This window comes from Kogia breviceps, chromosome 6, assembly GCF_026419965.1.
Source record: "Kogia breviceps isolate mKogBre1 chromosome 6, mKogBre1 haplotype 1, whole genome shotgun sequence".
Lineage (NCBI taxonomy): Eukaryota > Metazoa > Chordata > Mammalia > Artiodactyla > Physeteridae > Kogia > Kogia breviceps.
The window spans coordinates 146,936,729-146,954,089 of NC_081315.1; the positions used below are offsets into that span (position 1 = coordinate 146,936,729).

The 17,361-nt window shown below is 47.4% G+C and overlaps 1 protein-coding gene across 8 annotated transcripts in view; it reads right to left on the reverse strand.

Annotated features, from left to right (window-relative positions):
• Nucleotides 1-841: 841 nt before the first annotated feature.
• Nucleotides 842-17,361, reverse strand: part of PCGF3 (polycomb group ring finger 3) — a 54,594-nt gene continuing 38,074 nt past the window's right edge. For 4 of the 8 annotated variants that reach the window (XM_059067423.2, XM_067036875.1, XM_067036877.1 and 1 more), the window contains 3 exons: nt 14,959-15,096; nt 5,389-5,469; nt 842-4,868 (listed from right to left, as the gene is read on the reverse strand). In XM_059067423.2, the coding sequence (XP_058923406.1) occupies nt 4,821-4,868; nt 5,389-5,469; nt 14,959-15,096 (267 nt within the window). In that variant the 3' untranslated portion in view covers nt 842-4,820. Of the gene's footprint in view, nt 4,869-5,388; nt 5,470-12,967; nt 14,822-14,958; nt 15,097-17,361 lie in introns of those variants that run through there. The other 4 variants (XM_067036879.1, XM_067036881.1, XM_067036880.1 and 1 more) reach the window with 2 other exon arrangements.

Genomic DNA, 17,361 nt, shown 5'->3' on the forward strand with positions numbered 1-17,361 from the left:
GAGTAAACGACTTACTAAAAATAAGTAAAATAGGTAACATTAGTTTCTTAAGACTGAATTTATCTTTAAAGTTTAATGATCTGAAACCCACGAGAGCATAATTTTGGTCAACATATTCTCCCGTTTTTTTCAGTTCTAGTTTCCTCAGATTTTCAAGACTGCTGTAAATTATTTAACCTTTAAAAATTAAAAGTTGTGGGTCCAGTAAATTGTCTGCGATAGCTGACTGCATGTGTCAACCTGACAGGGCCCCAGTGCCGAGATTAAAATTATGCTGGTGTGTGTGTGCGCGGGTGTTCCCGGAAGAGATGAGTCTTAGAACCTCCCGTGTGGGAGGGCATCGCTCACCGCCCCCCACCAAGGCCTGGACAGAACAAAAGGGAGGCAGAGGGCACCCTCACGAGAAACGTGTATGCACACGCGTCCCAACACGCCAAGAGAGGGTGCAATTCCTACCGGCGGTGCACCGCTCATGGGAATCAGAGGTTTTCTTTAACACAGGTTCCCTGGCACACACAGCTGCAAACCAAAGACAGTTCTCTCTCCAAGCACACAGATGAGTGTGGGCTCCCAGAGCTCCCATCAAACCTCTGGTGCCAACACTGGACCAGCTTAATGAAGTTCTGCATCCAAGGTCACAGCCACAAGCGCCATGTGGGGCAGAGTCATTAACCTGTGAGGGTCCAGGCCGGGGGTGGGAGGGGGGGGCCTGGTGTGGCGCATATGCGCCCTCACCAATACCACGGCACTCTTCCTTACACTGTATCACCATAACAGGGAACCTATCTCACGCTCTTACAAACATCTTAGGTAACAAAATGTCCAGCCTCAGAGAACTAGGTAGGTTTTCCTTTTGCTTTTATTACAAGCATATAATATCAATTGGCAAAACACTGAATACAAGCTTCACTATCATAAAATCAAAACAGTTAAGCAATATTCCAAAAAAGATTGTAGATAAAAACTAGCCACCAAGAGTACAAAAAATTACACACCAACACAAAGCATAAAAAATGTAAACTTCCAAACTAAACAGTCAAAAACATGTGTCTGCAGCGTCACCTCCACAATCCCCCAGAGCCCCCGATCTCCACGCGGGATGCCAGGGTCGGCGAGGGCTCTCACCCCTGAACGCTGCATCATATGGGAAAAATGGTTTTCTTGCACCCAATGGAGCTGTTGAAATAGACATTTACGCTAATGCTACACACGTTCTAGGGGACGTGTAAACTTCAGGCCCCCTTCAGGTGCACCCATGGATGCGGAGACTCCAGGGAGCTGGTGAGGGGCCCGGCAGTCCCCAGGAAGGGACAGAATCTCAGTGATGGTTTCGGTGTCGCTTGAATCGTTTTCTAACCGACTTATCCCAACCTATTTAGTTTGTTTAAATACCAAGGCAGAGAGACACATTGGTTTATTACGCTAAGGTCACATGTGATGTGCTGGAGTGTAAATGATTTCCTGAGGAAACAGAGAAACTGAACTTTTTGTGATTTATCTGTACTGAATGTGTTTTCAATGTTTTGAGAGCACATCAAATATTCACGTACAAAGTAGAAATCAGCTGGCTTGTTCCTGTAACATTCAATCCAACGACACACTTCAAGATCACTGTAAAATCCATCCTGTGGGCTTTGAAGAAAAAACAAACGAATTTCTAAAGACCTCAAATGCCACGAGGAGGCATCAAGGCCGCACGCCCTGGCGGGCTCAGGAGCCTGGGAAAGTAGCACCGTCATACCTGCGGTCGACACAGGGGTGCGTCCTGGGCCACCAGCAGGCGGGGTCTGAGGCACGTGGCCAGTCTAGGCCACACGGCAACTTGCGGCCGCTGGCCGGTCACTCGCTCTTACCGATGGCCGAGGCCCCTTGCACAGGCCCACGCACACTCCCAGCAACAGTGTTTTCATGAGAACAACGACGGAAAAGGAAAACCAAAGAGCTGAACGTACACGTTCTGAGAGTCCGCCTACACTGCCTCAATCAATCCAGCAGAACAGATGCTACGGACAATTCACCCTAAGTCTAGTGAACGCACGCGCTGGAGCCTATTGCACAGAAGTATAAACCGCTCCTCACCCACGTAACACACAACACACACATTAAAAGCTACTCAAAGTAAAAAGAAGAAGCTTGCAAAACACCTCACAATTTTATCTTATATGCCTGTAAATAAAGCTGGACCACTGAAACCAAACAATTGGATGGGAAAATATGATAGAAGGCTTAAAATAGAATAAATAATTTTATAAAGTTAAGTTTTCTTCTTTTTAACCCCCCAAATCTTAAATTCAATATTATATATTCTATCTGAATCTTCTATTTTCATGACACCTGTACCTAGTGAGACCCTGTGCTGCTGATGAGGGTGCCGTGTGGTAACTGGCAGCATTTGTTTTACCAGCATAAATAGTTGTGAAAACTACTTCACAGTAACTCCATCTGTTATTTAAAAAAAAAAAAAAAAAAAAAAAAAAAAAAAAAAAACCAATAGGATTCAATCACTAACTGATCCTGGCTTTCATGCTGGAAAAGATAAAATTCTGCCTTTGATGTTAAACGGACACGAGAGAAAAGTGAACGTTTCTCTCTGAGGGCAGGGCCCCCACTCCGTCCCCGTAAGGCTGCGGTCAGACCAGCGGTGGTGGGAACAGGGGTTAGCAGTGAAGACGGTCTGCACGAGGACATCTTAGAAAAATGGGTGCCGCTGAGGTTTCACCAGGGTAACACGGATACCAACGCGGGGTCAGCAGGTGGCCAGGGCCCAGAGGGGACGGTGGCGCCAGCTCTGACTCATCTCCACCTCTCTGTGTATTAAGTACATCAACTTAGCACCATAGCAAATTCAAGTGATTGCAAAGATAGCTGCAAAGTTACAAATATATACTATGAGATTATACAGCCAGGTTCATTTTAATCTGACCTGTGAATTAATTTTATTTGAATTTGGACGCTCATACTGTTTAACCCTTCCTTACTTTCATCACACGGGAAAGTACCTAAATTCTAATGTTACACTTCAGCTGCGCTGAGAACACACGGTTTTCCAGAATGCTTCAGCAGAAATGTGTATTTGAGGTAGACAGGTAATACTTAGTCATACACATCTACTCACTGAACCCTTGAATAGTAACCCTAAAAAATGATCTGGATGAATAGCAAGCTCAGGTAACTGAATAATCCAAACAATCCCGGGAATAACGGGCTTAAAATAAAGAGATGAATTTTGACCAATTCCTAACAAAAACTTGGCTTTATGTTTTTGAAAGGCCTTACATTAAAACCACTTGGACTGAGTTCATTTGTTTTTCCCATCACTAAGGAGCTGCTTTCTGACATTTGTAAGTATGGAACAGGAAGCAGAAAACAAACAAACAAACTTGAATGTCGATGAGCTCAACCACCACTTCCAAAGCAAGTTCAAGAAAAATTCTAGTCACCAAGGTGAAGTTCTTCATGGAAAAACCGGCTCTCAAGCCACCGTCAGGACCACCTACCCAATGAGGCGGCCCCAGGACCCCAGGGCCCCGGTGATGCAGGAGGTGACAGAGGGGGAGGAGCCCAAAGGTCAGGCAGAAGCCACCGGATGCGGACAGGGACGGCCATGGAGTGGGGACCAGCTTACCACCCGGAGAAGGCCCGTCTCCTTGCTCCTGTCTTTACACATTCCAAGTTACTATCTTAAAGGAACAAAAATGGATGTGCCGGCAAAGAGTTTATTCTCCAATTCCACAAAAATATTAACATTTGGGAGGAGAGAGGGCTAACAGAGGGTGTGCTGCGTCTGCCCGCGCTGTAGGTCATGAAGTCACTGGAAAAGCAGCTTCAGCTGCGTAGGGGCCCGCCCGTCCGCCCTCTGTGGCTCTAGCGTCCCCGCCAACAGCGGCCAGAGTGTGCCAGCTGCTCCACGAGAGCACGGTGACGTGCCCTCCTCTGCAGGCGGGCGTGGTGGGACCCGGCGTCTGCACACGGGGGGCTCTGGTGGAGACACGCCCCCTGGGCGCCAGCCCCGCCGCGGACGGGGCCGCCGTCTCGGGAAAGGCCCCCCGCCACCACCATCAATCTCTTCAGCAAAACAAAAATGGGAAAGAATAAGCAGGAAGTTAAACGACGGCACTGAACAACTTGCGCCCTACTTAAAAGAAGCAGTTTTTGAGAACAAGGACCGTTCTGCGAACTGTCATCTTCCGGTCCGCCCTGCTGACCTGGCGGGGCAGCCGCATCGGGGTCAGGGTGCAGCCCCCCAGCCGGGCTGCGGGCCCCCGGGAGTCAGGGCGGCCCTCGGCTTCACGTTCCCTGACGTGGAGAATGAAATACCATGGTTAACTCACGATACTCATGGAAGCCTCTTTTGGTATGCTTTTAAATTAAACTTTTATATATCTTCTAAGTCTTCAGGAAGCTAAAGGCAACATAAATATCGTCATTCACCGTGAAAAGACATTTTGTCAATAACTTAGGAAGGATTCAGTAAACGTACAGGTATTTTGGGGGCTTATCGTGAAACCTAATTCATAAACGGAACGGAAGTGACCGAGATTTTCAAGACCTGGAAAGCAAGCAAAGGTCACGGGTCGGGATGGAGGCCGTCGCCACCCCCTCCCGCTGGAGCAGAGGCGGCCCCGGCCGCGAGGCGCGGCGCGTCCGTAGCCCTGTGCCGCAGCGCCTCGCGAGTGCGATTCTCATACAAAAGTGATAAATATGCTCTGTTCGGGATCCAGTCCAAACGGTGCCCAGGGCAGCATCCTACGCGTTGGCGGCCCCGCCTGGCTGCGTACTCGCGGGGCACCCGGGCAGCTGAGTCTCTGCTGTGCCGCGGCTCACAGCAGGTCCATCTTGGGTCTGTAGTGCAGCAGGAGCGGTGCTTTCTGCAAGACAAGGGGGCGAGGGAACGGCACCGGTGACCCCAAAGGGGACAGGCTGGCGACGGTCCCACACTCGTCAGCGGCTGAGGGTGAGCTCCACGCCGGCTTCCCACACCTGCCCCTGCCCTTTCTCTCTGTGCCCCACTCGCTCTCGGACCTCGGCTCCAGCTGGGGGTGTCGGCCGGGCTGTCTCTCCCCTGCTCCCAGGCAGCCCCTGAAGATGGCGTCCCACTCATCTGCCTCCTGTTCCAGAGAGAGGCGCTGCGGCTCGAGGGGACGTCCCTCCCAGAACATCGGTCACCTCAACCAGGAGGGGTGGGGCGAGTCAGGGCCTGGAGCCCGTGCCTTCCCCGACCACACAACTCTGAGGCCGATGACTCCACAACGGCTGCGCCCTGACAACCCCGTGCGCCTGGTCTGGTCGTTATTCCTAAGCTCCGGGAAACAAACGTGCCCACGAAAGCAGCTGCTATTCTGAGCAGATTCTGAAAATCACATACAACGTATCATGTCAAAGTCTCACCTTGAATCTCCACCTTGTGACGACGACGAATTTGAGCGTGTGGTCCTTGCCAAGGATCTCCTCGTTGCATAAAATGTCCAGCTGGTGGGAGAACAAGAGCTCGGTCAGTGGGGCCAAGGGCTCGGCGCTCAGGACACGTGGTCTCTGGGGCCGCAGCAGTCACGCCAGTCGCTGAAGGGCCATCTGCCCTCCTTCCGGGGCAGCACAGGTGGGAAGCAGTGCCTGGAAGGCCGACCGCCCCCCCCAGAGGGCCCAGAGCACCGGGGGGCCTCCGTCCGCACACAACAAGGCAGCGCCCCCGGCACGGGGCTTTGGCGCCCAGGCTGCCTTCACTAAAGAGCACGCTGGCCCCCAACATCAGTCCACTCTTGGCCACATCTGTCCCTTTCACCTCAGTGGAAAAAGGTAACGGGCTCCACAGACAGCTTTTTCCCTTTCAAAGACTTTTTGGGGCGGTGTTAGTTTGTGCCGAAGCTCACAGAAGGCGGGGCTCTCATGTCTCTCTCGCCCCACCTCACAGCCTCCTCCACCATCAACGTCCCCGATGAAAGCGTTCCTTACCACCGATGACCCCCATCACCACCCACAGCCCGGAGCTCACACGAGGGGTCACGCTCCGTGCTGGGCCTGCTGGGGGTCTGGACAAACGTGTGACGACGTGTGTCCTCCACGACAGCATCACACAGAGTAGTCTCCCTGCCCCCCAAATCCTCGGCTCTGCCCGTTCTTCCCTCCCCGTCAACCCCCAGCAACCAGTGACCCTTTCACTGTCTCCACAGCTTTACCTTTTCCAGAACGTCACAGAACTGGAGCACACCGTGGGTAGCCTTCTAGACGGGCTGCTTTCACTCAGTCGTACGCACTGAAGGTTCCTCCGTGTCTTTTCATGGTTTGACAGCTGCTTTCTTTTTAGTGCTGAGTAACATTTCTCTGTCTGGATGGACCACTGTTTATGTATCCATTCACTTTCCGAGGGACACCTTGGCTGTCTCCAAGTTGTGACGACTATGATTAAAGCTGCTATGAACACCTGCGTGCAGCTTTCTGGGTGGACGTTAAGCTTTCAACTCCTCTGGGTAAGTACCAAGGGGCTCGATGGCTGAGTCGCGTGGTGAGAGTGGGCTCAGGTTGTGGGAGACCGCGCGCTGCCCCCCGAAGCGGCTGCAGCATTCGGCGTTCCCAGCGGTGGTGACGGGGTCCCCGCTGCTCTGCGTTTGGGCCATTCTGACAGGTGTGGAGTGGGATCCTGTTGTTGTTTTAATGCGCATTTCCCTGGCGACAAATGCTGTTGACCCAGGTGGTCTTTTATTTTTATATGATCTAGGTTTTTTTTGGCAGCACCGCACGGCTTGCGGGATCTTAGTTCCCGACCAGGGACTGAACCCGGGCCACCTCAGTGAAAGTGCAGAGTCCCAACCACCGGACCGCCAGGGAAGTCCCCAGACGGTCTTCTAAACTTCTCCCTCAGGGCAAGGGAAGAAGGGTCCGGCATCTGTGTCTCCTGCGGCTGCCATGGAAACAGCTTAACTTTGGGACGTGTAACTCCAGAAACGCAGCCTCAGAGTTTGGTCTGGGAGCCCACGGGCTCACCCCCTCTGGAGTCTCCAGGGCTCCCTCCGACCTCTGCTTCCACCCTCGGGTGACCCTTCCATGCTGTGTCTCAAAACTCTCTCTACTCTCTTCTCTGTGGGTTATCAACAGTTCATTCCTTTTTATTGTTAAAAAATTGTGGTAAAATACACATAAAATTTACCATCTTAACCATTTTTAAGTGCACAGCTCAGTGGTATTAAATACATTCCTAACGTGCAACTGTCACCAATCCATCCACAGACTTTTCATCTTGTAAAACTGTAACTCGGTCCCCGTTATAACTTCCCATCCCCCTGTCCCCAGCCCCTGGAAACCCTGATTCTACCTTCTGTCTTTATGATTATGACTCTAGGGACCTTGTATAGTGGCATCAGACAGTATTTGCCCGTTTGTGACCCGCTTATTTCATGTAGCATCGTGTCCTCCAGGTCCATCCACGTTGTAGCAGGTGTCAGAATCTCCTTCCTGTGTAAGGCTGAGTATCCTGTTGTGCGGAGGGACCGCGTTTTGTTCACGTATCGCCCACTGACGGACACCTGGGTTGCTTCCACCTTTTGCCTGCTGTCCATAATGCTGCCGTGAACATGGGGTACAAATGTCTCCTTGGGGTCCGGTTGTCAGTTCCTGGGGTTTGGGTTTTGCCCAGAAGTGGGACTGCTGGTGCTCACGGTGGTTCTAGGCTTCATTTTCTGAGAAACCTCTGTGCTGTTTTCCAGAGCGGCTGCACCATTTCAGATCCCATCAACGGTGCACAAGGGTGACAATTTCTCCACATCCTCACCAGGACTTGTCTGCTTGTTTTTTACAGTAGCCCCCCTACTGGGTATGGGGTGGGTCTCATTACAGCTCCAACTTCCATTTCCCTATGATTAGTGACGCTGAGCATGTCTTCATGTGCTTATTATCAGCCACTCAGATTATCTGCTTTGGAGAAATGTCTACTCAAGTTGCTTGAGTTTGTGTTGAATTTTAGGAACTGTCTATATATTCTGGATAGTAATTACTTGTCAGAAATATGACTTGCAAATACTTTCTTCCATTTCGTACAATTTTTTTTTTTTTAATTTCGAGGAAGTCCAAATTTTCTATATTGTCTTTTGTTGCCTGTGTCTTGGGTATTCTATCCAAGCAATCACTGCCAAATCCAATGTCATTAAGTTTTTGTCCTATGTTTTCTTTTAAGAGTTTTACTGTTTTAGGTTTTACATTTATATCCCGGATACATTTTGAGTTAATTTTTAAAAAATATTTATTTACTTATTTGGCTGTGCTGGGTCTTAGATGAGGCATGTGGGATCTTCGTCGTGGCATGCAAGGATCTTTAGTTGCGGCATGTGAGACCTAGCTCCCCGACTAGGGATCGAACCCGGGCCCCCTGCATTGGGAGCACGGAGTCTTAACCACTGGACCACCAGAGAAGTCCCTTGAATTAATTTTTGTATACTGTATTAGGTAAGGGTCCAACTCCATTATTTTGCACGTGGATATCCAGTTTCCTCAGCACCATGTGTTGAAAAGACTGTCCTTTCCCCGTTGAAGGGTCTTGTCAGTTGCCCCCACACGTGAGGGTGGACTTTCGAGCTCTCCATTCTCCCCCATTAGTCTGTTTGTCTCTATGCCAACACCACACTGTTTTGATTAGTGTTCTCTTTAGAGTAAGTTCTAAGTCCTCCAGTTTGGGCTCTTTTTCAAGACTGTTTTGGCTATTTGGGTCCCTTGAGAGTCCATAAAAAATTTAGGATGGATTTTTTTTTTTTTCTGCAAGAAACATCTTTGGGATTTTGATAGGAATTGCATTGAATCTGTAGATTACTTGGGTAATACTGACATTTTAACAATATTAAGTCTTCCAATCCATGAATGTGGGATGTGTTTCCATGTGCTTGTCTTTCTTTCAGCAATTTTCGTAACTTTCATTGTACAAGTCTTTCACCTCCTTGGTTAATTCCTAAGTATTTTATTCTTTATGATGCTACTATAAATGGAATGAGTCTTGTAATTTCCTATTCAGATTGTTCATTGCTCATGTACAAAAATGCATCTGATTTTTTTTTTGACATCTTTATTGGAGTATAATTGCTTTACAATGGTGTGTTAGTTTCTGCTTTATAATGAAGTGAATCAGCTATACATATACATATATCCCCACATCTCCTCCCTCTTGTGTCTCCCTCTCACCCTCCCTACCCCACCCCTCTAGGTGGTCACAAAGCACCGAGCTGATCTCCCTGTGCTCTGCGGCAGCTTCCCACTAGCTAGCCATCCTACGTTTGGTAGCGTATATATGTCCGTGCCACTCTCTCACTTCGTCACAGCTTACCCTTCCCCCTCCCCATATCCTCAAGTCCATGCTCTAGTAGGTCTGTGTTTTATTCCCATCCTACCCCTAGGCTCTTCATGACATTTTTTTCCCCTTAGATTCCATATACATGTGTTAGCATACGGTGTTTGTTTTTCTCCTTCTGACTTACTTCACTCTGTATGACAGACTCCAGGTCCATCCACCTCACTACAAATAACTCAATTTCGTTTCTTTTTATGGCTGAGTCATATCCATTGTATATATATGCCACATCTTCTTTATCCATTCATCTGTTGATGGACACTTAGGTTGCTTCCATGTCCTGGCTATTGTAAATAGAGCTGCAATGAACACTGTGGTACATGACTCTTTTTGAATCATGGCTTTCTCAGGGTATATGCCCAGTAGTGGGACTGCTAGGTCCTACGGTACTTCTATTTTTAGTTTTTAAAGGAACCTCCACACTGTCCTCCATAGTGGCTGTATCAATTTACATTCCCACCAACATTGCAAGAGCGTTCCCTTTTCTCCACACCCTCTCCAGCATTTACTGTTTGTAGATTTTTTGATGATGGCCATTCTGACTGGTGCGAGGTGATATCTCATTGTGGTTTCGATTTGCATTTCTCTAATGATTAGTGATGCTGAGCATCCTTTCATGTGTTTGTTGGCAATCTGTATGTCTTCTTTGGAGAAATGTCTATTTAGGTCTTCTGCCTATTTTTGGACTGGGTTGTTTGTTTTTTTGATACTGAGCTAATGCATCTGATCTTTCCGTTGACTTTGTATTCTGCTCCCTTGCTGAATTAATTTATTAGTTCTGACAGGTTTTTTTTTTCATGTCTGTGTGTGTGGAATTTTTAGGGTTTTCTACATATAAAATCATATCATCTGCAAACAGAGATAATGTTTTAAATTCTTCTTTTCCAATTTGGATGTGTTTTATTTCTTTTTCTTGTCTAATTTTTCTGGCTAGGATGCCCAGTATTATGTTGACTAGAAAGGGTAAAGTGGACCTCCTTGGCTTGTTCCTTATCTTAGAGAAAAAGCTTTTACTTTTTCACCACTGAGTATGATATTCATAACGGTTTTTTCATGTATCGATTTTATTTTACTTTCACATATGGCTACTATTTCTAGTTTGTTGTGTTTATCATGAAAGGGTATTGAATTTTGTCAAATGCTTTTTCTGTATCGATTGAGATGATCCTGTGGTTTTTCCTTCACTCTGTTGATGTGGCATATTATATTAATCAATTTTCGTATGTTGAACCATCCTTGCATTCCAGAAATAAATCCCACTTGGGCATGGTGTGTAAAACCTTTTAACATACTGAATTCTGTTTGTTAGCATTTTGTTGAGGATATTTGCATCAATGTGCATATGGGATATTGGTCTGTAGTTTTCTTTCCTTGTAGGGTCTTTATTTGGCTTTGTTATCAGGGTTATGCTGGCCTCATGAAATAATTTGGGAAGTGCTGCTCCCTCCTCTTTGACCTTTTGGAAAAGTTTGAGAAGGATGGGTATTAATTCTTTAAATGTTTGGTGGAATTCAGTGAAGCCGTCAGGTCCGGGGCTTTTCTTTGTTGGGAGATTTTTGATTAGTGATTCAATCTTCTTATGAGTTATAGGTCTATTCAGATCTTCCATGTCTTTGCGATTTAGTCCTGATAGGCTCTGTGCTTCTAGGTATTTGTCCATTTCAAGTGGTAATCCAATCTGTCGGCATACAGTTGTTCATACTGCTCTCTTATAATCTCTTTCTGAAGAATCAGTAGTGAGTCCCTACTTCCATTTCAGATTACATAATTTGAGTCTTCTTTCTTAGTTCATCTAGCTAAAAAGTCTGTCAACATTGCTGACCTTTTTAAAGAACCACTGATTTTCTCTATTGTTTTTCTATTCCCTATTTTGTTTATTTTTGTTCTAATCTTTATTATTCTCTTCCTTCTGCTAGCTTTGGGTTTAGCTTACTCTTCTTTTTCTAGTTCCTTAAGTTGTAAATTTAGGTTGTTGATTTGAGATCTTCCTTGTCTTTAAGGTAAGTGTTTATAGCTATAAATCTCCCCCTTAGCACTGCTTTCACTGTATCCCATTAGTTTCGGTATGTTGTGTTTTTGTTTTCATCCTTCTAATCTCTCTTTGATTTCTTCTTTGATCCGTTGGTTGTTTAAAACTGTATTGTTTAATTTCCACAATTCTGTGAATTTTCCAGTTTTCCTTTGGGTATTGATTTCTAACTTCATGCCATTGTGGTCTGAGAAGATACTTTGTATAATAGCTATCTTTTAAAATCTACTGAGACAATTTGTGTCTGCCCTTCTCTTATAAGAACACTTGTTATTGAATGTAGGGCCCACCTGGATAATACAGGGTGGTCTCTTCATCCCAAGATTCTTTACATGTCTGCAAAAATCTTTTTTTCAAATAAACTCGTATTCACATGTTCTGGGGGTTAGAAGTAGACATATCTTTTGTCTGGGTCACCACTTAACCTACACCACTCAACATACTACAGTCTGCCTTCTGACCCAACAAAATCCACATCCATCCCACATGCAAAACACATTCACCTAACCCCAACATCTCCAAGAGACTCGATCTACTCCAGCATCAACTCCAAATCCCCAAATCTCATCTACACACCATCAGCTCCAAGTCCCAGATCTTATCTTCTAAATCACAGGAATCAGGTATGGGTGAGACTCTGGGTATGATGCCTCCTGGGGCAAATGCCTTTCCAGCTGTGGATCTGCGAAACTAGAAAACACATTATCTGCTTTGCAAATACAAGGCTGGGGCAGGACAGATATCCCTAGCCCAAAAGGGAGACACATTAGAAGGCATAAGGGGTCACTGGTCTCAATCAAGTTTGCAATCCAGCAGGGAAAATTCCATGAGGTTTCAAGACCTGAGAACACGTCACTGTGGGTCAAGGCTCTGCTCTCTGGGCCCGCGATGGCTTCACCTTCTGGGTCCCAGGCTCTGCCTCGGAGTCATTCTTCCTTTTTTCTTTAGGGGTAGCTCACCTTGGCAGCTGAGCAGCTCTATCAGCCTATTTCCTGCGTGCAGAATTTTGGAAGTCTGATAGCCTTCTCTCATTTCTTCCTGTCTCTGTCCCCTCCAGTACGAGTTGGTGGTGTAGAAACCTTTTGAGTCTCCCATGTGTGTCAGAGGTCCAGGCTCTGCCGACCTTTCCTGGATAACTCCTCTCTATTCCTCCCATGAGATGCCCGAGCCACCATGAGTCAAACAACTAATCCCTTTCGCAAAAGGCTGAACAGCTACACACTTGGCCTTCTCTCCAGAGCATGTTGTTCTAACAGTCAAACTCCTAATAGTACCATCTTTTTGCAATCTGGATAGGCTGTGACTTTTCCAAATCATCAAGTGCTGGCTCCTTTTGCTTAGCAGTTCCTTCCTGAATTCATCTCTCTCCTCTGACATTTTATTACAGGCAGCAAGAAGAAACCAGACCACGTCTCCAGCACTTTGCTTGAAAATGTCCTCAGCTAAATATCCGTGTTCATCACTTCCAAGTTCTGTTTTCCACACACCGTAGAACACAACTCAGCCAGTCTTCTGCCAATGTGTAGCTAGGATCACTTTTCTTCCCATTTCCAATACTATGTTCCTTTTTCCCTTCTGAGCTCTCGTCAGTAACATCTTTTTTGTTGTTTTGCGGTACGCGGGCCTCTCACCGTTGTGGCCTCTCCCGTTGAGGAAGCACAGGTTCCGGACGCGCAGGCGCAGCGGCCACGGCTCAGGGGCCCAGCCGCTCCGCGGCACGTGGGATCCTCCCGGACCGGGGCACGAACCCACGTCCCCTGCATCGGCAGGCGGACTCTCAACCACTGTGCCACCAGGGAAGCCCCGAGTAGCATCTTTAATACTCCCATCTCTACCAACACTCTGCTTGTGTAACGTGTGCCTTCAAAGACGATGGGTGCTCTCTCTCTCCACCGTGCTCCTTGCTTCCTTCTGGGCTAGTCCCAGAGTCACCGCTAATGACCATATTCCTATTGACAGTCTCCTCAAGGCAATTAGGGTTTTTAAAAATCATGTTTCTCAAAATTCTTCCAACCTGTACCTCTTACTCAATTCCAAAGGCACCGCCATATTGTTAGGTATTTGTTACAGCAGCACTCCACTTCCTGGTATTGAAATCTGTTTTGGTTTCCCGTGGCAGGTACGACAACATACCACAAACCTGGTGGCTTAAAACAAAAGGTACTTATTTTCTCACAGATGTGGAGGCCAGAAGTTCAAAATCAAGGTGCTGGCCAGGCTGTGCTCAGTCTGGAGGCTCCAGGGGAGGATGCGTCCTGCCTTTTCCAGCTTCTGGGGGCTCCAGGCATCCATTGGCTTGTGGCCACATCACCCCAATCTCTCGTCTCTGTCCTCACACCATCTTCTCTGTGCGTGTCTCGAATTTCCCTCTGCCTCACTTTTGTGAGGACACATGTCACTGAATTTAGGGGCAGCCCAGATCATCCAGGATTATCTCATCTCAAGATCCTTAACTTCAGTATATCTGAAAACACCCTTTTTCTGGCAAAGACCATGCTCACAGGTTGCGGGGTTGGCTGTGGACATGTGTCTTTGTGGGGCCACGTCCAACCCACTGTTCTCTACAGCCCACCTCAGAAGTCGGCCTCGTTTCTCCATCCTTACCGCACTACCCTGGCCTGTCTCTCCTGGGACTTCTGCCACAGACTTGCCTCAACTGGCCGCTCCTGCTTCTGTCTTGGAACCCCAGCAGCCCACTTGCCTCACAGCCTCAGGGCTATTCTCATCACAAGCCCCCGGCTTAAGGCCCCCCCAGTGCCTCCTCTTGACACTTGCTGGTGCACAGCCAGCTCCTGCTGACAGTTTATGTCTGAGCAGAACTGAACGCCCTCGGGAGGGTTCCCCAACGACCCCTAAGCTGATGTGCTCTCACCCCTCTGTGCACCGCCCTGCTCTGCACCACTAGGGCACATGTTTTACTTTATTCTCAGCATTTATCGGAACTGGGAAGTAACTTCTCTATCTACCCACCCGTCCTATCCATCCCCATCCACCCATCCATTCGTTTGTGAAACTGAAGAACAGAAGTTCTCTCTGTGGTGAAAATATTTAACACATCTTGGGCTTCCCTAGTGGCGCAGTGGTTAAGAATCCGCCTGCCAATGCAGGAAACACGGGTTCGAGCCCTGGTCCGGGAAGATCCCACATGCCGCGGACAAACTAAGCCCGTGCGCCACAACCACTGAGCCTGCGCTCTAGAGCCCGCGAGCCACAACTACTGAAGCCCGCGCGCCTAGAGCCCGTGCTCTGCAACAAGAGAAGCCACCACAGTGAGAAGCCCGCGCGCCGCAACAAAGACCCAACACAGCCAAAAATAAACAAATAAATTAATTAATTTTTAAAAAAGAGAATAATTTAACATATCTTGTTGCAGCCCCCTTGGCATTTCCTCTTCTCTTAACAGTGGCTTCCCGTGTCTGTGGGCTCTGGGCCTCCACTGTCTTCACCGCTATTTACTATCACACTATCTGGGGGCAAAACAAATTCAGATTTTTTCTTCTGATTGAAAATGTCCAAACAGAACTGTAAAAAGCAAACAAACCCAAAGAACTTCAGAAGTATCACTTTTACAAATAAGAAGTGACTATTTATAGTTTCTATTTACCTCGTTGAAAGACGAGAGGTTGAGTTTTTTGGCAATGAACTTCTTTAGGTGCAGGACTGTGGCCTGGGCTGAGCAGCGGATCCATTTCCGTTTCAAGCCCCGCAGTTTGCTGCTGTTGCATTCCAGACAGATGCTCACCTTCAAGAGAAAGGACACAGCTGGGCAGGCTCATCAAGGGGGAGCCTACTGGGCTACTCACTGGAGGCTTCTTAGATATCTACTGATTCCGATTCCGTTAAATCTAAGAATGCTTTTTTGAAATCACAAATCTGTTTTGACCTAAACACCGTAGAAAAAGAATTTTACTTTAATCATTCTACATACACTGTCTTAAAATCTGTTTACTATTTGCCATTTTGTGAAATAAAAATCTAACACTATCAATTCTGTCTTATTAGCACAGTACTTTGTTTTTGTTTTTTTTTTTGCCGTATGCGGGCCTCTCACTGTTGTGGCCTCTCCCGTTGCGGAGCACAGGCTCCGAACGTGCAGGCTCAGCGGCCACGGCCCAGCCGCTCCGCGGCACGTGGGATCCTCCCGGACCGGGGCACGAACCCACGTCCCCTGCATTGGCAGGCGGACTCTCAACCACTGCGCCACCAGGGAAGCCCTAGCACAGTACTTTAAAGTAAACCCAATAATTATTTATTTATTGTGGCAGTATGTGCTGGCCTCAGAGTTAAACCGACAAAGACTGGAATCCTGTTCTAAAAGCTTCTGGCCGTGGGACACACACGTGTCTCCCCAGAGGCTGTGCTACGTGCCCTGCAGAATGACAAGGAAGAACACGCTACACACACGGCAGGCACCACGGACCCTTCATGGAGGAAGGTCTACAAAGGAGGCACGTTGTGCTCCGACTTGAAGAAGAGAGCAAACTCACCGGAGAGCACAGTGCCCTGAGCAAAGGCAGAGTCTGGAGCGCACAGTTCTATTCTGGGAGGTCGAGGGTTCCGTGGGATTAGAGTACTCGGTGTGTGACAAGGAACTTCAAGACAGCAAGCTCAGTACAAGTGACTCTAGGGTCAGGTGGTGCCCGGCAGGTGCAGAAGGGAATCTGTTGAGGAGGGACAGCCCTGGCCACAGCTGAGAAAGTCCCACCTTCGACACCTCACCTCACTCACTCACGGGCATGTAATTCTCTAGCCACAGCCACAGAAAATGGCACAAGCAGACCCCAAAAATTCAGACAAAAGAATTAACAAAGAAATTAACTGAAATATGTTATGTCTAAAATTACTAGAGGAATGAAAGAAGGAATTAAAAACATAACACACTGGGCTTCCCTGGTGGCGCAGTGGTTGAGAGTCCACCTGCCGACGCAGGGGACGCGGGTTCGTGCCCCGGTCCGGGAGGATCCCACGTGCCACGGAGCGGCTGGGCCCGTGAGCCGTGGCCGCTGAGCCTGCGCGTCCAGAGCCTGTGCTCCACAACGGGAGAGGCCATAACAGTGAGAGGCCCACGTACCACAAAACAAACAAACAAAAAAACATAACACACTAAGAATAAAGAACAGGCATGTATAAAAGATAACCAAATGTAACTTCTAAAAATAGAAAACCTATTCACTTAAAAATTCAATGGATGGTCAAATCACAGATTAGTCTCAGCTGAAGGCAGATCAATTCTCTGAAAGATCAACTTGAGCAAATTATCCAAAAGAAGTACAGAGACAAAGATATCAACTAAAATAAGAAAACAAAAGAAAGGTAAGAGACGTGAAGACAGATCAAAGAGTCTAACAAACACATCACAAGAGTTCCAGAGAAAGGAAGAGAAAATAAGGGAAAGGCAAAATTTGAGAAATAATGACTAAGGATCCCCCCAAACGATCAAAGACATAAGTCCTCAAATTCAGGAAGCAAAAGAACCCAAAACAAAGGAAGTAAGAGGAAACCTGCACCCAGACAGACATGAGGACCCCTCAGAACACAGGGGGCCAAGGCCCAGGGCAGCCACAGAGGTGGGCCCACAGGCAGGGCTGGCGCTCAGGTCACTGAGCCCAGAGGCTGAGCCAACGGGAAGGAAGAGCTAAATTATCACTCAGAGTGGAAATGAAGAAAGTCATCTGCAAATAAAAACAGAACATACGTAGGAGAAGACGTAGCTCAGGAAGAAAAAGCCTGAAGTGGCTGGACTGGCTGGGGTGTAGGAGGTGCCCAGGCAGCAGGGAAGCTCTGGTGTTGTTTAGGGGGGACAGGAAGAGACGCATATTAATTTTGGACTCTAAAAAGAATTTCATTAGCACTAAAATAATAAAAATAGGACATATAACCTGCTAATCAGAGGCAAAAAATAGATTAAATAAAATTTCTTAGTTCTACAGAAGGGACTCAAGGGAGGGGGCATAAAAAATATAAATGGAAAGCCCAAACTAAAGCAGAAATAAACCCAACTTTACTA